This window comes from Lepidochelys olivacea (assembly GCF_965140295.1).
Source record: "Lepidochelys olivacea isolate rLepOli2 genome assembly, chromosome: 15".
NCBI classification, from domain to species: Eukaryota; Metazoa; Chordata; order Testudines; family Cheloniidae; genus Lepidochelys; species Lepidochelys olivacea.
Window position 1 is genome coordinate 14,240,154 of NC_140425.1, and position 23,028 is coordinate 14,263,181.

Consider the following 23,028-nt stretch of genomic DNA (forward strand, 5'->3'; position numbering starts at 1 on the left):
CTTGCCCCAGTGGGAGTTTCTCTCGCTTTCCTTCACTCTCTTTCTTCTTCTCTACTTCATCATTCATCTTTTTCATTCTATCTCTGCTTCTCACTCTCTCTTCCTGTTCTTGCATCTTATTCCTTATCTCTGTGCAGTGTCACCATTACTTTGGCTACATCCCTTGCTGTGGGTGAATACTGTGGCACTTTTGCATTCCTTCTCTAGGGGCTCTGATCACTGTTGGACTTACATTCTAAAGTGGGCAAGGTTGGCTGAAACAAGAACTACTTTCACAAGATGGTAAGCGTGTATCCAGAGGAGCTTTCAAGCCATTTATTCTCTAGTGGGAAAGGCACATGACACATCGGCATCTTCCTCTTCTCTCATTCTCTTTGTTGTTGGTTTCTTTGTCTCTTTCCCTTTCCCCCATATACCTCTATTTCTTTCACTCCTCTTTGCCCTCTTTCTTCCTCTCTCATTACATCTTACTCCTTCCGTTCTGTGTTTCAGGCAGTGGCTAGAGGATGCATTGAGGGAGAATGAGCCAGGGTCCAGCTTCATCTTTCTGGTTGGAACAAAGAAAGATTTAGTGGTAAGTAGTACAAAAGCGGTTCATAAAATATGTCTCTCCTAACCCACTCCAGCGAATTTCCATTTGAAGTTAAGTCCAGGTACTGAGTCCCCACAATCTGTGGTAGCTGCTGCAAAGATCTTGAGAAACAAACTGTATTAACTCCAAAGCAAAGAGGGGTCATGTAGACCTGGAGCAGTAAGCCTCACAGAATGGAAGAGAGTAAACATTGTCTAGAGTGCTGGAGGTCCCCAAATCACTCCCTGTTCTGATGGAGGCACAGCTTTACCAAACACACCTGAAATCACACACAGCAAAGTTTTAAGACCTGAGAAGATTCAGTGCCATGGTAACACCCCTAAAGACTGCTTTGTAGACAACGGATTTAAAAGCTCAGTTATGTCCCCACCCCCTGCTTCTTTGAGGGGGTCATTTGCAAAAGGAGGAGGGAGCAGTTGGCCTCTTCAGACTTGAGTTTATCTCCTTCATTAGCCACCACCCTGTCAAAATTCAAAGATTCAAAAGTAAACACCCTTTTCCTGCTGTTTAGCTATATTTTCTTTCAGTTGCTGCCTGCAATGCTATTCATATCCCTAAAGCTCCTTAGCCCACTTATTTTCCATCAGTTCCTTGGCTGTCTGAAGGAGCGCTAATGCACCGCAGAAGGCTTTGCTCCTGTCAGTTACAACATGAGAAGCTCTTAGAATCTTCTGGCGTGTATCAGGGCAGATAGGGTAGGTAGCAGAAAAAGTTAAACAGGTTTGAGAGGTCAGGGGACACGAGCTGGGCTCAGGTGGAACTGGAAGTAAGAAGAAATTCTGTTTGGAGGCATGTAGGACTTTGTCTTGTGTGGCAGGAGAATATTGGATTAAAACTGGAAAGTTGTCAGCAGGTACAATAGGCTGATTATTAGACTCCCCACCTATTAATACTCTTGAGGTGCTTGCTGATCATCTGTCACTCTCCCAGATGCACTTTGGGTAATTGTCAGCCAGTGAATAGTGGCTGAAGCAGTGAGAAGCTCTTAATACATGTAGCCAGTGGCAATGGGAAACTGACTTGGGTCTTGATCCCGCTCCTGCTTATGCAAATACTTAACTTTAGACATTTGAGTAGTTCCATTGACTTTATTGGGGTTACTCACATGTTTAAATTAAGCACTTTGCAGGACTGGGCTTTGGGATTATACAATACTAGTCAATTTCTATCTGTAGCCCGTTGACCATAGAGAGCAAATTAAGAGAGGAAAAAGTCTTTTAAAATGAAAATAAAGGTACAAGAAATTAAAAATAAATAAAATAAAAATAGAAGGGAAAGAAAAAGAAGGCAATAACAGAAAAGCAGATTAAGAGGGAAAAAAGACTAGCAAGAGAACAAAAAAAGTCAGGGCGGGGGAGAAAACAGTAAAAACAAAAGGGTTAGAAAGAGGAGTGAAATTAGGAGAGCAACATGAGACAGATGGAGGAGGAAGAGAAAGGAGAAAGGACCTTCACAATTATTAATGCCCTATTGTTGGTGGCTCCTGTAATTTTCTGCTTAGAATTATTTAGAGACTATCTTTTCTATTCTGTGTTTGTATAGCATCTAACACAATGGGGTCCTGGTCCTTGAGTAGGGCTCCTCATTGCTATGATAATAATAATAACCACCTGAAGGTAGCATCTGATAGCTCTCTAGACTACCATATTGTTAATGGTTCACTTCTGCTATCTGATGCTTCACTGCTGTGGAATACAGGGGGAGAATTATATTTAAAAAGAAGTCCTATGTGATTTCCCCTGTCAAATATCTATCTAGCTGTTTTCTTTCACTAGTTCTGTCTTGATATATGGGACGTCCTGGTGTACAAGCTCTAAGGCAAGGCCAGGAAAAGAAAGGACTGACCCCTGTGAAAGCCTCACAATGTAGGGACTGGTAGCATCTTTGTGTTACTGTTACCCCAGATATATTCTGGGAGTATTGTGCCTGCTTTATGTTACAGACAAAGTGATTCCCTGCTGTTTTTCTTAGTCAGGTGCCGCATGTGAGCGGACAGAACTGGATGCCATTCGCTTTGCCAATGAGATGAAGGCTGAATACTGGTCTGTCTCAGCAAAAACAGGTTAGTCACTGCATTGGAGACTGGTTGAGTGTGGCCAGTGCCATTTGCTGGGAAAGAGGGTATCAAGTTCCCCTGATTATGTGCACACCAGTTGGTCATGTGCACATGAGGCTATATATGTGTTTGAGGATGTGTGTTTCGAAATGGTTCTGTATGGCTGTATGTATGTGCATTTGTACAGTCATGGTTGCAGAAATGTGCATTGTATTTTTATGCATTGTCTAGGTTTATTCATAAACGATGGTGCACAAGTGCTTGAGTGTGTGTGTATCAGTGCTCAAATTGGGGCCATAGGAAGCTATATTGCACCACAACTTTCCTCTACTGCTGCTCATCAAAAATGTATTTGTATGTGTGGTTGAAGGAGGGAAATGAGAAAGCGTCACCATGGGGTGGTGGGGATCCAGAGTATACTTTCACTTTGTGGGGAGCACTTTTAGGGTGGCACACTATCACTTTTCTCTCCAGTTTGACCCGTGGTTTGTGTTCATATTTGTATATTTGATCTTGCTTAGCTGTGGGTTTGTAAAACATGGTGTTTCTCTCCTGTTTCCCAGGGGAAAATGTAAAGGAGTTTTTTTCTCGAGTTGCTGCTTTGGCCTTTGAACAGTCTATGCTGAAGGAGCTGGAGAAGAGCAATGGTCGCATGGTCCAGATCGGGGCAGGAAACCTCATCAGTACGTTCAACTTCACTTTCCCTGTACACTTCAATCACTTAAAAGTTTGGGGAAGTGCGGATGTTTCTTGAGGGCCAAATTCTGCCTCATTTATACCAGCGCAACCTCTGACCTAATTTTTTGTCTTTCTTGGTTCTTATGTGTGGTTGCACAAGTGTTACTGAAGGCTGAATCTGGTCTCTGTCATCTTTATTACAGGAAGGTGATTCTACATGGATTAATTATGGTTTCCTTTGGTTTCCTCATTACAGAAATAGAAGGAAATTCACTTGAGACTCCAGAAAGCAACAGCCAAGCCAGCCTGAACTGCTGCTAGCTGCCAGTCATTTCTGCAAGCATCACACCTCCATCTGCATGTGCGTACACCTGCAGCAGGGAAAGCTCTCAAGTAGCTTCCAGTTGAGAGATTGAAAGTCAGTTTATCTCAGGAAAGAATGGAGGAGCTGAAAATGATTCAAGCAACTTGCCTTCAGACAGATGATCTCTCTTCTACCCCTTGCTTTGTGCTCACCTTGTGCAGGCAGCACAATGGTACATAAACCTTCCCTGTGCAAGGGGGAGACTGCTTGTGTGATGGCAAGCTGCCTTTACTTAAGGGGATGGACTCAACCCAACTTTTCCTCCTGCTACCAGGAGGACCTGTAAACAATGTTCTGTACTTGTTTTGTGTTCTTGGTAGCTACCAGAACTCTAGAATCTTGGACAGTGAAGTCCTGGCCCCATTCTTGTGGGAGCAGAAAACCCATGGCAGTGCTGATTATTGTGGTGCATTTGATCTATTTTATCTTTTAAACACAAAATCCTTGTACAAAATTATGCTGACTTGCACTTAAGCATACCTAGTTTACCATGATAGTAGTGAGAGAAATATTCCTCTTGTATCTGGGGTCAGGATATCTGGTTTCAGGATATCTGTCGATCCTTTGTAATTTTTAAGTCTATACATATTCTTCTTCGAATGGATGCAGACCAGAATTCCACTCAGGTGTGTGTGTGTGATCAGTGTGCTGGAGTAGTACTCATCAGAGCGACAGACATGCCCTGAGCCTCCTCATGGCTCCTCCCAAGGCTATATGAGGCTGATGCCACCCTGACCCCCCTCAGTCCCTTCTTATCACTCATGGCCTGAGTCGCAACTTCCCATGTGGTTCTCCCCTCATGCTTTTTTTTCTGCTACATAGTTAGCTCTTAGCTATTTACAGATTTAATGAAGTTATCAGTTAGCACCCTTTAGATAGGTTTTTCTGTACATTTTTTATTTCTAGAATGGCATGGAGCACTCTCTGGGCTTCAAGCACTGCCCTTCACGTGGGGCATCTCTTCCCAATAATGACCCCCCCACACACACACATAGGCCTTGTCTACATTAGGGGGGGTTAAGTTGACGTAAGTTATGCATCTTAAGTTATGTAACTTACATATATTAAGTCGATGTAGTTTTCAGCAGAGCTTCTGCCTCTCGTTGAAGTGGAGCACTGAAGTCGACAGGAGAGCACTCTCCCGTCCACTTATTGTGTCTTCACCAGACCCACTAAATCGATGCCACTGCATCAATCGCAGCAGCACCAATTTAGCCCCTAGTGAAGACAAGCCCTATGTGTGTTGTGTCTTGGTGAAGGACATATCAAGGAGAAGTGTAGCATTTGCTACTCCTTCAAGAAACACACTCAGATTTCCAGGATCTGCACCTTATGCAGCATCTCCTAGCATAGGCCATGAGGTCTGCCTCTGCATTTGTGCCCTGCCAGATTGCGCTGTATGCAGTCAGTCACTACTATGGTAAAGACTTCAGACAGGCTCTTGGGCTTGGACTCCTTTCCAAGGAGAAGGAGAGGTCAGTTTTTCTCTCTCTGGGTTCCTTGCACACAGACCCATAAGACTAATAAGAGCCACTCGAGCTCCAAGAGAGGCTCCTCTTCCACCGCAAATAGGGGATTGGTGTAACACAGAGTTTCACAGGGCACCTAGAGTAGGGCAGGGCTGTAAGCCCATGTTTCCCCAGTAGCTAGGCGAGCAACTCCTGGTACCATACCATCGACTCTGGATCTGTCCTCTCAGCAGCCATCAAGTCTGGTACTGGTGGATGCTGTCTCAGCGCCACCTATTTCAATCCTTACAACTTCACAGACACTTGGGGTGGTGAATGACCTGCTCTGCCTATCTATCCCTGGTTTGCCATTGATCCAGGAGTCCGTGGGGCTGGTATTACCTCTGGCTATTCTGGACCATCAACCTCTTTGGCACTGGAGCAGAGAATGCTGTCAGCATCAGCACTGGTACTGGTTAAGGGGACAGTCTAAGACAGTCTCATCTGCACCATCTGGTGCCTGGGTGTCCTCTACATCAGCTCTTGGATGTTCTTTAGTGTTGGCACTGACTGCAACCTCAGTTTTGGGTTTGGGTGTAGACATCAGGCTACGCATCACCTCCTCTGGAGCCTGTTTTGGTACTGGACTTAGAAACAAGACCTTCTATGTCCCGAGATAAATTTATGGTACTGACTGCAGTATCACCACTGGTACCAAACTTACCTCCCCCTGCTGGGAGTTGGACAGATTGGGCCATCCAATAGCCCCACTTGGTTGGGCACTGGTATGCTGACTGATTATTCAGAAGGCCTATCTAGGTCAGACTTGTCTAGCTCCTCTCCATCCCCACCAAGGCATGCAAAGTCTAGTAAACCATCTAGGTCACCTTAAGAGGGGGACCCTTGGAACTGGAATCAGTACCATTCCAATAACAAGGAGAGGCCAGTGTGGCCTGAGACATTTTGACCTCCAATGACCTGTTGGCTTATATGTGTCAGGGGTCGCACATCTCAAACCCTGGTCTACAGGACTCTTAGGAACCAGGAAGTTCTGACCTGCCACCCAGTGACCTGCTAACAGTTGCCAGAACCAGAAGCTGAATTCCAACAGAGAACTCCAGTCCTGGGATCTGATAGGTGGAACAATGGGAGTCCTGATTTTTTTCTCTGCTTGTGTTTAAACAAAACACAGGAAGAGGAAGTTGTCCATGCAGTTGGGTTTTCCCTGCTTAGGACTGCTTCCCTTGTGCTACCTGCTCCTACTGCCTGACTCTGATCTCCTGGTAACCTGACCCTGCCTGCCTCCTTAACTCGCTCTCCAACCACTAGGTCAGACTGCACACATCCCACTTGTGACAATATAGAATGCTTGGATGGCTCCTAGATCCTCCAGATCTTGATCTTCAGCCTGTTTTAGGAGAAAGTCCCTGGAACCATCCACATCAGGGCCTTGTGCACTGGAAGAGCAACTAGAAGCTCTCCCCTCTGAACAACCAGCTCAATAAGATGAGCCATGTTGGAGGAACGAGCTCTGTCTCAGGAGGCTACTTCAGCTCTGGTCAATTTATCCTCTCCCTCCCCAGGCTCACTCTTGCCAGTCCCAGAGCATTTTTAATCCTGTCAGGATGTGCTTAGAAGAATGGCCTCTGCACTTGGTATATATTCCAAGTTATTTACAGGAGAATACCTACAAGCTATTGGACATTCTTCAAGCTGCAATCTCAAGAAGGGTAGCCCTCCCAGTAAATGAGGCACTTTTAGAGCCAGCGAAAGTGTTATGGAATACACCTGCTTTGCTGGCTTCCACAGCCAAATGCACTCACAGATGCGATGGTGTGCTTGCCCAGGGGTTCAAGTGTCTTTTACTCTCATCTGTCTCCAAATTCCCTGGTAGTTTTGGCTGCCAATGAGAAGTCAAGGCAAGAAAGGTTCAAGTCAGCACCCAAAGAAAGAGAACTGAAAAGAATGATGGCCTGGGGCAGAAAGATTTATTCTAAGTTATCTCTCCAAATGCAAATAGCTAATCGGCAGGTGCTGTTACTTAAGTATGATTTTCGTACCTGGGAGCCTTATCAAAATTTACAGATAAACTCTCCGAGGACTCCAAGGAAGAGTTCAAAGCCTTTTTGGCAGAGGGCCATCTGGTCACAAAGACATCTCTTCAGTCTGCCTTGGATGTTGCAGATGGTTCCTCAAAGACTGTGGCCTCGGCAATGATGATAATGTGAAGAGTTTCGTGACTATATAACTCTGGGATAGCCTGCAACATACAACAGTATAGAAGACCTTCCCTTTGGGCATTTTCTATTTTCAGATAAAATTGGTGAAATATTGCACTCATTTTAAAAGACTTCTAAGCAACCCTCTGCTTCTTAAGAGTTTATGTCCCAGTGTCCAAGAAAAGACGTACACAACTCCCAGCATACCCAGTACTCCTAGCAGTACTATAGAAATCCTTTCTACTAGGCAAGATGACATGCTGAAAAGTACGCATAGACCTCAGAGAAGAAGGTCCACTAGCTCAGACTCCAACCAGCAAGCCCATTCTCAGACATCTGCAAGCAAAATCTGCCTTTTCACTTTTCCAATGAGGACAGCAACCTAATTATTCACAATCCACACACTATTGTCTCTCCATTTGGGAGCAAACTATCTTGCTTTCTGGATAATGACAGACAAGTGGGTACTAAGTACCTTGAGACTGGGATAGTCAATCCAATTCCTTTCCATTCCCCCTTCCCCATCCGTTTTCAGGGACCCAACTCACAAGCCTCTGCTCCTTCAAAAGGTCCAGATACTGCTTGCTGTAAGGGCTGTGGAAGAAATTCCTATACAGTTTCAAGGAAAGGAGTTTTATTTGGCCATTTTCTAATTCCCAAGTCCAAGTGTTGTTTAAGGCCCATTTTGAACTTTTACAGTCTCAACAAGTTCACTAAATACATGAGATTCTACATGGTTTCCCTGACATCTATCCTCCCCCTCAGGATTGGAACAATTTGTTTGCTGCCCTCAATCTTTGCAGTGCTTGCTTCCACATCACAGTGATACCAAGTCATAGGAAGTTTCTCAGATTTATGGTAGTGAGGAGACACTATCAATACACAGTTCTTCCCTTTGGCCTATTGTCAGCTCCTCATGTGTTTATGAAATGCATAGCAGAAGTGTCAGCATTCTTGAGAAGGATTGGGATACATATCTTCCCTTACTAGATGATTGCCTCATCCAGGGCATATCACTTTGTGAAGTCCTCAGTCAGCTCCAATTCATTCTCCATCTCTTTAACTGGCTAGGGCTCATGCAGAACAAAGAGAAGTCCACATTAGTGCCCAGGAAGAGGCTGACATTCATTGGGGCTTTGCTTGACTCTATGGTAGCGAGGGCCTTTTTTTCTTGAGAGGTTTCTGACCATTTACAATCTTTGTGTGTCCCTCAGGTCTCACCTGTCCAGTATGGCCAGAGCATGTCACACATTGGTATGTCACATGGCTCCATGTATGTACGTGACCATGCATTCCAGACTGCATTTTCATCCTTTACATACAAACACGGCTAAAGTTGATTTACCAACCAAGCAGGCATCTGGAAAAGTTAGTCCAAGTTTCTCTTGTAGTCTTACACTCTGTGGAGTAGTGAATGGACCAGGACATTGTATGTGTGGGGAATCCCTTTTCTTGTCCCCTTCCAACTAGGACAATTATAATTGACACTTCTACATTAGGCTGGGATGCTCACCTGGGTGGTTCATGGGGGCCCAAGGGATATGCACATACCCCCAGGAAGAGAGGCTTCATCACGTTCCAGGAGAGTTTACGTAACAGAAGGAAACAATCACCTAGATCCACCTATTTAGCTAAGTGGAAGTGTTCTTCACTTTTGACCTCTGCTCAAGGGATTCAGTCAATAAGGATGAGTGTCCAGGACAAATGTTCTGGCCCTTTCTTAAGTTCAGTGAAGGTTCACCTGGCAGCTATTTCTGCCACTCAGGGGAGAATAGTGTTTTCCAATCCTATGGCTACAAAGTTTCTCAAGTAAATGACTTGTCTGTTTCCACCTGTAAAAGCATCAGTTCACCTGAACACAATGTTAGCCACTCTCATGGGAAGAATTTGGCTATTTGCTCCTGGGCACATTTGTCCTGCAAGATGGCCTTCCTTATCGCCATCACATCTGTGAGGAGAGCTGGCAAGCTGCAAGTATTAGTGGTAGGCCCTCCGTACACTCACTTTTTAAGGACAAAATGGCTCACCCAAAGTTTTTAACTAAAGTAGTGTCAACATTCCACCTTAATAAGACGCTATATCTAAGTCCTGTGTTCTTTCCAAACCTGCATGTCAGTTGGGAAGAAAGGTGTTTTACATACCTTGGATGTAAGATGGCCATTGGCCTTTTTCATAGACAGAGGTAATTGTTTAGATGTTCTCCTTGACATTTTGTTTCTTACGAGGATAGGATGAAGGGCCAAGTGGTCTTGACCCAGACAGTCTGTAGATGGATCACTGCTATTACCACTGTTTATGATATGGCTAGTATTCCACCTCCTTAACGTCTCTTTGTCCAACTCAAAGCTTAAGTGATGTCTGTAGCTTCTCTCAATGATATACCTTTTCTGGACACTCAGAAGGCTGCTGCCTGGTCCTACATATATATGTGCATGCATACATTCATACATACATACATACATTCACTTGTCACTATGCGATCGCAAGAGCTTCAAGGGAAGATGCAAACTTTGGCAAGGTCACTGTTCAAATAGAGTTCAAGCCCTGCCATCTATGATACTGCTTGTGAGTCACCTGAAGGGAATACACATCTGCATCCACTCGAATAAGAAAGAACAGTTATTTACCTGTATTATAACTGTTTGTTCTTAGAGATGTGGGTACAGATGTGTATTCCATGACCAACCTGTCATCTCCTCTGCATCAGAATTTTAGGCCACTGGCTGGTACAAAGGAGCTGAGGTAGATGGGGACAGCATCACCCTTATATAGCCTCAGGTGGGGTCATAAGGAGGCGCAGGGAATGTGCATCACTTCAACAGGTATTGCTGCGGAAAACATATCTGGCTCCAGCATGCTGAGCGCGCACACGTACCCACCCTCACCCCCGAATTGACTACATTTCTGCATCCACATCTCTAAGAACAACAGTTACAAGTAAGTAATTGTTCTTTTCCTGTTTAATGAGTTAGGGTCTGAGACAGTTTTTACATTTTGCTTTTATAATTTTTTTAAAAGCATATCAAGTCTGCTGAAAGAAGACCTTAATCCTGCTCCCCTTTACTTCTCTGTAGAATGGGTGGCAGATCTTTCCTCCTGCCATCAGAATCTGGTCCTATGGATACAACTTCAGGGTAAAAATCAAAAAGGGAGATTCCATTGAATGGAGAAAGCTGTGAAATTATGTAATAGGTATAGTAAAGGAGAACATATAAACACTGATAGGAAAGGAAGTTTATGAGGTTGTAGCAAAATTCTGATAATGATTTTTTTATTGATCTAGTGTCACTGTGTTTCTGCCTTTGACATTTCAGGTGGGCAAAACCAGAACCCAGGATCCAAATATTCCAAAACTTTGTGGAAGTCCAGATCTGAAATTTCTAGTTTAATTCCATCTCTGCTTAACATTCCAAAGGCTTGATTCTTCTCGGCCTTATGCTTTATATAAGCATGTGCATCTGTGTAAAATAGTACCAGCTCTTTATATATAACCAGAATATTATAATTTTTCACTCTTTGTGCATGTGTGAATGGCAACAGAAAGTGCAAGGCACAGGAGAATCCGATTCCATGTATTCTGTAATTGCAAGAGGAAGTGGGTATACCCTTTCCCCTCCACTTGTTTTTCATAGATCCCGTCTACGCTACAAGTCTAACCAGTCACAGCTATTATAAGTGACATATTCTAATGTCTCTTTTTGTTCATAATATAGATAGGACATGGTTTTTTGAAGCATGTTACAGCCGAAGTAATGAACTTCGTCACCCCTCTCCATGCTAGACAACTGTTAGCTAGTAAGGTTAGATGCTATATTGTGGCTGGGCATATAATTGGTTTGACTACCCTGGCTGGAAAAAGTGTTCCAGTCCCTTGATGCTAGGAGCAGCTTGCTCCATAGCTGAATTGAAGCAACACTGAAAAGGAAGGATTTTTGTCCTTATTTTCATATTACTTTTACCAAAATGGTGTGTGTTTATGTGTACTTGCACTCTTTCTACATAGAAAGAGAGAGTGAGAATTTTCCAATACAGAAACCCTAACGTGCTTGCCGTGTGCAGGTCTCTTAACTGAGTGGCTGTTGCAGAACGAGCACTCTCTACATGATTGCCACATCCTGGTGAGCTTGTCAGGTCATGCACTTTCCCTGGTTTCCTCTGTTTTTCCAAGAGTTAAATACCTTTCTGCCCTACCCCTATAAGTTTGATTCTTTAGGAGCTAGGATGATCATGTGTTAAAACAAGACCCATGTAACATGGAACAGATTGTATGAAAATCAGAGGCATTGGGAAATAGAGTAAAGCAACTCTGTGCTGGAGAGTTTTCTGCAGTGTGGGCAGCCCCGACTTGGTGCCGTAGGGACTCCTGTTTAAACCTTGTTAGTTGTCCCTGCTGATTTAAATGGCACAGTATTGTCAGAAATAACTGTATTACATACCTGCTGGATCAGTATTTGTGAGACCGCTTTTACCATGCATGATTATTGTTTATAAATCTCTGATCAGATTGGTTTTGCTTATTGAACTTCAGCATATACAGCAAAAGTACAAGGCAAACATCAAGAAATAACACCCAAGAGTATGTTGAAAGGAACTAGCTGATATCTATGGTCATACATTGACATAAAGAAATGGACTTAAACTTCATATAGAACACACTACATTATTCTTACACTCTTCTTTACTGGAACAAATTTTAGAGAGGAAGAAGGAATTTAAACAAGGCAATCTCTCACTGATTTGTAACATTCAGCCTAAGGTACCTAATAGGCAGTATTCCTCCAAACATAAAAGATGTATTGTAAAACTTTCACCTACACGAAACCAGGAAAACTCAGAGCCATAAAAAACTACTATAAACATTCTGAGTCAATTAACGAATCCCCCTCAAGAATCAAACCAAGGCATCAGTCCACCATTCCAGAAATCTTGTTCACCAATAATTTGATGTCCACAAAGCCCTAGGGCCAATGGAATCACTCTGAATTTACACCAGCATAAGTGAGAGCAGAATGTTTCCCATAATGTACAGTATACTCATAGTACAATGGTTTGGACGGAAAGAAAGCAGAAGACCCTAGGACAGTTATTAATTATTAACCCCATCATGTAGTCCCTACACATGCATCAGTAAACAGGGTGCTGAATGTAACAATCTAATTGGAGCCCAATGCCTCAAAACATACCAAGGAAAATAACAGAAAGACCTTAATAATATAAAAAATAATCAGACACAATGGGCCTGATTCTCAGTTATTCCATTCCTGCATTTAGATAGGGATGGGCGGAAAGTGAGGAGAAATATGGCTTAAAGCTGCCTTTGTATTTCCCATCTTCTGTTTTGCTCACAGCGTAAATTAGAACAGCCTCATGGAATTGTATGTATGCAACTTCTCTTAGCAACTTCTCTCTTCCTTTCCTCTTCAGACAAGGCTGTCATTAGCAACCATGCGAGTCCTGTTGGCACAGAAAATGAGTGTACCATTTGGTGGAGGAGGTGAATATGTGTGCCTGTGTAGAGTTATCGATCCAAATATGTAATGTTTTGACCTTATGATATTCTGTGTAGTTGTTTATCTCTCAAAACTGTTTCATGAGGATGACGAATAGATGCTCCCTTAAACCATGCTCATTCCATTCAGTGGACAGCATATCTAACTTCTTTGTGATTACTGGGTTTGAATCACTACTGGATGGGTGAGTAGAAGGGGTGGCTTACTGTACTGGAGGATACCATATATGTATATAATATGATGTCTTTCAGCAGAAGCAACCAACATGCTTTGCAAGCATAAATGAATTGTCACGTAAGCCCCCTTTTGAGGTACTATATTGTAGGTGAGTAGTATTAGCGTCATTTTACAGAGGTGTAAACTGAAGCTCACAAGGATAACAGGCCTGATTTTCAAACTAGGCCCCTATTTTTGTGGGCATAGTGCCTGAAATAATTTGGGCCCCAAAATTTTATATCCCGGGTTCAGTCATGCTTTGTCCTGGCAATTCACTGTTGGTGCTGAGGTGTGGGCATAACTTGTTATAGACAGAAAACTGCGCCTCTAAAAATGGTTCTAAAATCAGGCCTTAAGTGACTTGCCCACAGTCACACAGTGAGTCAGTGACAAAGCTGGGAAGAAGAATATTTTTTAAATTGCCCTGCAAGTGTTGCTTTTATTATTGTTAGACTTTTGTGCAAAAAACTCGTGGATACAGTCTCTTCAGCAATGCTATGATATTGCTCTGAAAATCAAATGGGCAGCTTTCCCACCTTATGTCTGTGAAGAGTACGGGTCCTTTAAAACCACACAGTACCTTGGCCTCAAGGGAAAGTGAGATTTGGTTCCAGAGGGCTCCTCCCTTCCCTTTTCTATGTATTGGAAATACTGAACTTGGAAGAAAACTGCCTTTTGTTTTCTAGTAACAGAAATGACACAGTAACTTGTTGTCACTACCATTTTATGTCTCTTCTACCTCCAAGAATCACACTTATAACAGCAGGACAATAAATAGCCTTCGGAAAGAGCCTAATCCATCCTAGTCATTGATGGATGCTGCAAGGCCTGCCTTGAAAACCCCATTGAGATTTCCAGAGCACAGAGCCCACTATTAATAATTGATTCTGTAAAAATGAAACTCTGATCATGTTACTATTGATGAATTGCTTAGACAGGGGAACACAAGGAAAGGGTTCCAACTCTCTGAAAAGTAAACACCACTGTTCATTTGTAATTTCTTGGGCAGATGTTCATGTCTCTGGCCTAGATTTTAGTTGTGTGTGTTTAATTCTAACAAAAAGCCTAGTTGCTTTGAAGAAGGCTTTTATATAGTGAGTAATATGTCAGGAAAGAGGACAACTGTATCAGTTCTGAATGTGGCTGTCTGTAGCATTCCTAGATATATTAACTCTGGAACTAGCTGGTGAATCCCCCACAGTACATTTGGCAACAATGCCTGTCTCCTTTGGGGATTTTTGTTGCAGAGAGTGTGGAGAAGGGTGGTGATTGGGGGCCATCTGAAGACAAAGCTAAGGTGCTGGTGTAGTAATTTTTCTCAGAACAAATACAAATGTGATGCTTCTTTTTTTCTCAATAAATTGAACTTAACGCACTGATTGCCTGTTTTAAACAATGAGTATGTATGTCTTTTAGTCAAAGCAGTAGATGATTGATCACAGGCCATTTAGCAAACAGCCCTGTGGCAAGTGATATTGTTGTGGGCTTTCAGGTTAAGGCCAGGAGCTGTTAGAAGAGCAATTGATTTTATTTTTTAGTATCAGTTTTGCCATGTGAGTGAATATATGAAGGTCAGTTTTCTTATTGCCAGTAGGTCATGTGATTCACATCTCTCCTGTTATTTCTCAGCACCTACAAGATTCAAGCCTGCTGTCCCTACAGGTGCATTGTTCCCAGTATAATCATCAGTTGTCTCTTGCATGAGAACTGCAGGGTCAGAATCTCACTGGCTTTTCTGCAGGCAGTGCTTCCTACTTTTTCTAGCTCTTTGTTTACCTTCTTCATCACCTGTTTCTCCCCTCATCTTCTTCATCCCAGGTCTTATCAGTTTTCTCCTTCATTTCTCTTTAGCCCTACAAACAGGAGGGTTCTTCATGTCCCTCTCAGAACCCTGGATCCCTTCAGTTCTTACTCCCCTGCATCCCAGGGTCCTTGCTACACTAACCTCTCCTCCTGGTAGTTCATCAGGAGCAGTTGTTGGAGGCATTCCCTCAAGCAGGGGCTGAGTGTGCTGCCCTCATGACACTCCCAGTCTCTGCAGGTCTGGGAGCTAGGGAACAAATATGGGACTTACTTCAAGTTTCCCAGAGGGGCTACAACCACATTATAGTCCTTTGCCTTCATGTCTTTCTCTTTTCTGGGGTAGGAAGTTAGGAAAGAGGCTTTAATCTTTGAGTGAGTGTGACATGGATCACTTGGTGAGTCACATGAGAGAGGTGCTACTGCTGTGTGTCAGATTTCTGCTAATTTGTGCTCTTAGATTATAAATTGTTTGAGGACTGACTTGAGTGCAGTTTTCCTCTTGTAATGTGCTGTATATCCATTCAGTGCTTTATTACTAATAACTGACATGCATCTGTTAGAATACATTGTTCTGGTCACCATTCTGTCTGCCCAACTACTCCCATGCCAGATATGGGAAAGATAAGGGAAAGCTGAGTGTAATAACATCCTGGGCAGAACAGAAACCATGAGGATAGATGGATGAGAGAAAAGGGAAAAATAATATCTCAGTCACCCTGCTCATTCCTTTAGTGGGTTGAGATCAGAGTCCATTTCAGATGTGCACCACAACCCAGTGCAGGCTATTCTCCTTTCTGTGCTACACGTTCATTCGAGATAGGTGAATAAGTCTATTCCCATTCTGTCTCCTCTCAGGCTTTGACTCATTCCAGGAAATACAGAAATATTCATTGGCAGGATCCTGAGTGGGAGTCCTCTCTCTTTCCAGCTCTTGTGCAGAAGTCACACACTGTTAGAAAACATTTTTCATCGATCACAGGCAAATGATAGACTGCGTTTAAAAACTCCTTGAAAAGGACTCTGCTGTTAGGGTCCCAGTCTCACTTATATTAAACGCACATTGATTTTTGTTTCAGGATCAGGCCCTTGGTGAGAAGAGAGTGCTGCGGCTGTGGGAGGGCTACAGTTTGTTAGGAAAAGTGACTGGCTTTTGCCCACAAGAGGGTGCCTCAGGGTCAGTTATGGTTGTTCTTGCTTGAAGTAGAGAAGCCATGTTGTAGTTTATTTTCTGTGCCACTAGAGGGGGCATGCTGGCTGCTCTAACTGCTAGTCATAGCCACAAAATCATAACAGTTTTGTACTTGAAAAGTAATGTGCACTCAGACCACTGCTATATGCCTGCCATCATAACTTTGCCTTTACAAAGTTTTGTGTGTCTTTAGAATGGTACTATTCTGAGTAAATAAAGTGTTTGGGGGTTGCTCAGAAGTCCAGCAGCTACTTCTCATGCTCCTCCAAATTCCTGATGCAGACACAGAGACCGCAATAGGTATGAAGACTGAGTTGTTTAATTCCAATACTAATTAAAATTGAATGAGTCATACAGAAATTCAGCCTCTGGCTTCAATACTCATCAGAATTCTTGTGTTTTCTCACTCTGTTGGATACACAGGAGAGGGGAGAAAGGGCATGGAAACCTTACCTGCCTGATTCCCATGCACTTTAGGCTATCACACAACATCTTTGTGAGGAAATAAAGAGCAAGGGAAACTGAGACTTGAGTAATCTTAAATCAGCATGTGAATTCAAATGACAAGTTAGATCCAAACTGTATATTTAAACATATAAATTATTGATTAGTAATTTATAATGTTATGCATATGGCCTTATAAAAACTGCTGTTTACATAAATGTCATTATATGGATTTTTTTTTCAAATGTAATGTCAATGAATCCGTAACCCTTGATCAATCTCTGTCCCATATGTGTTAGAAGCCTGGGTACTAGTTGAGGTAGGCATTTTTATGAAGGAAGGGGGAAAGTAAAAGCTCTGCAATAAACAGCAAAAGAAAGAACAATGCAAAGCTGAAGGCACTATTAGCCAGTTGCAGAATGCATTTTTGATGCGTGAAAAGGTTTTGTGGGCTATTGAACAACATCAGAAGTATAAAAGGCTAATCTTAGCTAACTTTGTGGACAGCAGTGTTTTTTTCTCCTAGGACCTCAAAGCACTTTACAAATATTAATGAATTGAATTAATTTAGTGAACAAATTTAATATAATGAATTGTCTGATACTTTATGGAACCTTATTAAAAGCTGATGTAAAGAGCTACCAGCAGAAGTCATAAGAAGTTTCGTTGGTCCTACAAACTGGAGGAACTGTTCTACATAGTCGTGATCCCTTCTACTGCTACTTTATCTTTTAAGTATTTACACACATACACACATATATAAAGCTATATAGCAGTCCTGCAACAAGCCTTGTATCAAACATTAAACAAAATCTAACATTATATATTTTTTTTAAAAAACCCTCTTATTCATGAAAAAGGGGAGAGAAGAGTGAATTCTAGGACTGTCCAGTTGGATTTATGTATATTTTGTAAGATGCTTAGATAGTGATGAATTCATAAGTACCTGGTTAAAATAGAATACTCAGTGGTGTGATGCAAGTAAATATTGTCATCATATTACAGATGGTTAAACTGAGACAGCAAGAAGATAAGGGACTTGTCCAAGGATGTATGAATCAGTTGCAGAGCTAGGAATAGAATCCAGCTCCCAAACTCCTACTCTAGCTACTGGCCATCCTTGTTTCAGAGTTGAGGATTGAGCATCCCACCCGGGAGCTTTGGCTTTTGTAATTTTGCAGAACTAAAACATGAGTCTAGCAACAGGATTCCACTAATCCATGAAGACCATGCTAGTTTCTGGCCACTAGTTTGCAGATCCATCACAAGTGTCCTGCTTATCATTTAGTGGAGTATTGGGAACTCCTTGCCCTTATTCCTATACAGATCATGTTTTGAATTTGTGAAGGATATTGGCCTGTCAGCATGTTCCTATGAAGGTCTATTACAGGTCTGAGTGTGTTATATGTGGGTATTTGGAGTGCTGGTCTGAGCACAAGAGTGTATATGTGTGCACAAGAGCGGATGTGGAGCTGTGTGGGCATGTGTACTTCCTAGGTTTGAGCACGCAGGTGAATGTGTAGGTCATGATACACAGCTATGAATGTATACATATTTGTGTGTGCTCAAATGTAGATGTGAGTAGTACCAGCTTCTCTGTGTGTGTCCATATCTGAGCAAGTTTGCGGGTGTGTGCATCTGTGGGGATGAGGTTGTGTGTGTGTTTGTTTGCATGTGCCACATGGGGCAGCCCCAGCTGAGCTCCCGAGGCGGAATGCTGCTGGTGTATTACTACAATGAAAGGTTCTCCCGGCCTAGGAGCCTTCCCCTGTCCCGCAGGGACTGACCCTGGTAGGTTTGAGCCTCCCCCCGCAGTCAAACAGCGCTTCCCCTTTAAGAGGCCCTCCTGGATTGTCAATCGCAGCGTCCCCTCCCCTTCCTGCAACGGCTGCGAGTGCGGTTCACAGAGCAGCCGCCAGAGCCTGGGCTGGCGAGATGGGCAGCCGGGAGCGGCGGCGGCGGCGCCGGGAGGCTACTCGCAGGGGCGCCGGGCTCTCCGGAGCCATGGGCTAGCGACGGAGCTGGCGAGGGACAAGCCGCAGCCCTGCCGCCCGTGCCCGGCGGGGCCTGGGAGTGTGCGCGGCCAGAGGGCAGCACAATAGCCCGGGAGGAGGGAGCGCGCAACGCGGAGCCAGGACCGAGCGGCGGGGCTCTCCATTGCCCCGCACATCCCTGCCGCCGAGCGCAGCTGCGCCAGGTCCTCGGCCCCCCGCCCGGGGCAGCGGGGGTGGGTGAGATTCACCTTCCCTCCCTCCCACCTCCGCTCCTTTGTCCACGCTGCCTCGGAAGGGCTCCGGCTTGCTGGGTCGGGGGCATTGTTATCTTTGGGCATGCGGGGGGCGAAGTAGGGGGTGTTTGCGGGGTCGGAAGCAGGAGGGGAGGGGAGGAGAGGGGACGTTCTCGGACACAGGACCACCGGGCTTTACCTCCCTGGTTTACCTTCATGCGTGGACTGGGGAAAAGATCCATTCCGTGAGTGTGAACCTGTCTCTGGCCGTTCTGTGAAAACGCTTCATGTGAAATTCAGCGGGCGGATTCTCTCCACCTCCTGTTCCCCCATCGTGATCTTTTCCCTGGATGCAAAATGGTGGACCCAGTGGGGTTTGTGGAGGCTTGGAAAGCCCAGTTTGCAGACTCTGAGCCTCCTAAGATGGAGCTGAAATCTGTGGGAGATATTGAGCAGGAGCTGGAGATGTGCAAAGCCTCTATCCGGAGGCTGGAGATGGAGGTCAACAAGGAGAGGTTCCGTATGATTTACCTGCAGACTCTCTTGGCAAAGGAGAAGAAGAGCTATGACCGACAGAGGTGGGGTTTCAAGAGGATTTCCCAGCTGCCTGAAGGGGATGCAGAGCTGCACAACCAGGACCCACATGATCACCAAAGCACCGAGCAAGGGGATCCAGAAAAAAACAGACCCCACCACGGAGAGGAGAAGTTCAAGCCAAGGATACCTTCTCTGAGGAAGCTGTCTGCCCAGAGCGATGGGTCGGACCTGTTGCCCTTGGAGAGCCCCCAGCATGGGGAAGGGGAGCAAGACAGGTGTAAATACTACAGTGAAGAGAAACTGAAGAGAGTGGCGGAAGATATGGAGAATCGCTGTGATATGGATGGATCCCCTTCAAAGCACAGGCCCTCTTCCACCCGCAGGCTGGTGGGCTCCACTGAGAAAGAGGGGTCCTTTGAGCCCCTTGCTAAGGACAAAGGGAACGCAACCAGTGTGGCAGCACTCAGGTCCAACTTTGAGAGGATTAAAAAGGTTAATTCGCATTGTTCTGGTGATAGCAAGGATGCTGCTGAGAAGCCCTTCTATGTGAATATGGAGTACCACCATGAGAAGGGTTTAGTGAAGGTCAATGATAAAGAAGTTTCTGATAAAATAAGCTCCCTTGGTAGCCAAGCCATGCAGATGGAACGCAAAAAATCCTTGCACTCCCTCCCGTCTAATGTGGTACCCAGCTTTAATGAGTTCCAGAGGCCGGCCTACCGGGGAAGGTCTTCTGAGAGCAGCTTTGGCTATGATGGAGAATATGAGGATGCTGAACTGAACCCCAGGTTTCTGAAAGACAACCTAATAAATGTCAATGGAGGCAATCGACCCCCTTGGCAACCAATGGACTTTCAGCCCTACCAAAGCATCTATGTGGGTGGGATGATGGGGGAAGGAGAAAGCAAAGGACCCGTACTGCGGAATCAGAGTGCCTCTGATCAGGAAAAGCATCTTACATGGCCCAGGAGGTCTTATTCCCCAAGGAGTTTTGAGGACATTGGGGGAGGGTATACTCCAGATTGTAGCTCAAATGAGAACCTCACATCCAGTGAGGAAGATTTCTCTTCAGGGCAGTCTAGCCATGTTTCCCCCAGCCCCACCACTTACCGCATGTATCGGGAGAAAAGCCGTTCTCCGTCCCAAAATTCTCAACAATCCTTCGACAGCAGCAGCCCACCAACCCCCCAGTCTCAAAAGCGGCCCAGGCAACAGCCAGTCATTGTGTCTGAAGCCACTATTGTGGGAGTACGGAAAACGGGACAGATCTGGCCAAATGATGGAGATATGCCATCTGGGAGAGGTCCTCAGGACAGCTGTTTCCATGGAGATGCAGGTGTGTACATCTTGTTTAAACAGGGGTTTGGTTAATTCACATGTTCGTGTCCACATGTGGGGAAGGAAGGGTGCTTTGGGTTGACCACACAAAGGGAGGCAACGGTCTAAAAAGAGAACCCGGGCTATAACTCAAAGCTGCCCTGATCTGGGGTTGACCTCATAGGCTAAAACTCAAGCTTGGGGTAGTTAGACTTCTTGGAATGAAAGATTTGGTTCCCAGGAAGGCTGACAACTCTGCATCATTCTGGAGGTAATAAATTGGGGTCCATGCAATTTATTTCATGTGTTTAAGACTTTATATAAACCAGTGCCTTGAGTGAAGCTCCTCTGACCCCTTTTTATAAAGATAGAAGTTTGTCCTAGTGTCCTTTGCCAATATTTCCCTTCCTTCTGCTGTTGTGCTGTATAGTGGTTGAACTGCATCCCATAGCTGCATGGGGTGCATGTCAGTGATGCTGTAACCTGGCATTGTTACCCCAGGGCTTTACCAATAGAAATGCTGCTCCCTCATTTCTGTTTTCCTGCCCATTGGTATTTGGGGACCTCAGACATCATTCTGTCTGCTGTATCATCCTTTAATTATTACACAAGGTAAAGGAATGATAATCCAGCCCTTCCCCTGTGTTTTATTGTGTTTTTAAATGAGTGAGGTTCATGGGATGTTAGGAAGCCCTAGATGATGCCTTATGGGAGATTGGTTAGTTTAGCTTTATCAGACCCAAAACAGAAATGGATTGTTTTGAGAAGGGAGGGGCATGTTTGAACCCATTCCTACATTTATGTATTCAGGGCTGCATCTGACTGAATTTGATGAAATAAGGAAACACTGGGACCATGTTCAGAGTTGGGTCTGGATGAGTAGAAATTAACAGTTAATTACATTGTTTGATTTAAAGGGATATGCTGGATTTTATGTAGACATTTGAACTCCTTGTCATTATGCATTGCAATAGCAGCTAACCTCTTCCTTTGACTCATTTAGCCTTCCAACGTTTAAAGGGAAAGAAATGAAGTGGTTTTCAGGAGTGAAGAAATCCCTGAGATAGGTTTAACAGAGTCCAATCATTCTCTGAGTTTGTATGTAATCTTAATCTCCGTCTCTCTCTTTTTAAGTCAATATTTTAATAAGGGATTAACTCAGATGTCTGCAAACAGGATTGAATTCCTGTAGTAGTGGTGGATTCAAAGCTTTGAAGAGGTTCAAAGAGGGAGGTCTATCAAGGATGTTTTCATTGTCTCAAGTTGCTCTAGTTCTCAGAGTGAGTGATTTAAATGGAAGGAGATCTCCCTGCTGCTTGTTGGAGGCATGTATTTGGGTGAGCATTTGGCTGGAAGGTTTCACAGATACAGTTTCAACCCCCATGAAATTGGAGTTCCATTGTTGTGTTAGTGAAAGGCTGTTCTGTATAAATGTCTGTTTACTAAAAATGAAAGCTGCTTGAGCATTCCAAACCTTGGCACCTTGTCCTTGCAGCAACCCCTTCCTTATCAGATTATATATACATATGCGCTGTCTGTTCCATGACTTCTGTGCTCTCCCTTGGTCTTGTGTGTTCTTATGGGATGTAGATGAGAAGCAGAGGGAGGTTGGATCCAATGCTGGTTTAAACTGAGCTGCAGCCATCTGTCTCTGCTCTTTTTGTTTACTGATGTGCTTTAGATGACTGGGGAGCCTTCTAGCTGTTGCAATTTTCCAGAAAGGAACAATGGGGAGAAAACAACAACGGTGGATAAAGCTTGTTCTCCAAGGCAGATTTTGCCTGCTAGATTGGGCTTCCTGAAAGGCAGTGATCTGATTTTATTTTAAATACTGCTGGATAAGTGAAATACATTATGTGCGAACGTATGTTAACAAAAGAGCCTGCTGGCATCTGAGATCCCCAAACCAACTCCTGGTTTGCAGCCCAATGATTTGTTCCTGGTTATGACCAGAGAACTGCAGACACATGACCAGGTATATTTTACCTCCCTGCTTTCTCCAGCCTAGGGGATAACATAAGCTGGTTTTGTAGGGGTGGCTGTTTACAATTGTCTAAACCTGGTAAGTAGTGGCTACTTTCTACTCTACTGCAAAAAAAAAGGATTCTATGTCCACAAGACAACTACGTTTCTTGTTCACTGCTGTTCATTTCCATTATAAGTCATTCTGCAGGCATGCTGAATGGGATTTTTTCTTATGCTTAGGAAGGTGTATATTTGAGCCTAAGCAAACTGACAGAGTCCTGACTTCATAAAACAAACACAAACCAAAGGTGTAAGAGGCATCATGTGGTGTTCCATATATGGCCTGATAGGGACTATCCTCCACTCTACATGTTATAAGAAAAGGAGTACTTGTGGCACCTTAGAGACTACATGTTGTGAAACTATCTCTTTGCTTCAGCCAGCCTGCACTGTATCTGTGCTT

The 23,028-nt window shown here is 44.0% G+C and overlaps 2 protein-coding genes across 8 annotated transcripts in view; both read left to right on the forward strand.

The window, feature by feature from the left end:
* Window positions 1-17,077, forward strand: part of RAB36 (RAB36, member RAS oncogene family) — a 41,050-nt gene extending 23,973 nt beyond the window's left edge. For 4 of the 7 annotated variants that reach the window (XM_084649435.1, XM_084649436.1, XM_084649431.1 and 1 more), the window contains 4 exons: window positions 493-574; window positions 2,564-2,654; window positions 3,212-3,331; window positions 3,583-11,861. In XM_084649435.1, the coding sequence (XP_084505561.1) occupies window positions 493-574; window positions 2,564-2,654; window positions 3,212-3,331; window positions 3,583-3,647 (358 nt within the window). In that variant the 3' untranslated portion in view covers window positions 3,648-11,861. Of the gene's footprint in view, window positions 1-492; window positions 575-2,563; window positions 2,655-3,211; window positions 3,332-3,582; window positions 11,862-12,781 lie in introns of those variants that run through there. The other 3 variants (XM_084649434.1, XM_084649432.1, XM_084649433.1) reach the window with 3 other exon arrangements.
* Window positions 17,078-18,911: 1,834 nt separating this feature from the next.
* BCR (BCR activator of RhoGEF and GTPase) overlaps window positions 18,912-23,028 on the forward strand; it is a 130,640-nt gene continuing 126,523 nt past the window's right edge. The window contains exon 1 of the mRNA XM_084649425.1: window positions 18,912-20,619. Coding sequence (XP_084505551.1) covers window positions 19,104-20,619 — 1,516 coding nt within the window. The 5' untranslated portion in view covers window positions 18,912-19,103. The remainder of the gene's footprint in view (window positions 20,620-23,028) is intronic.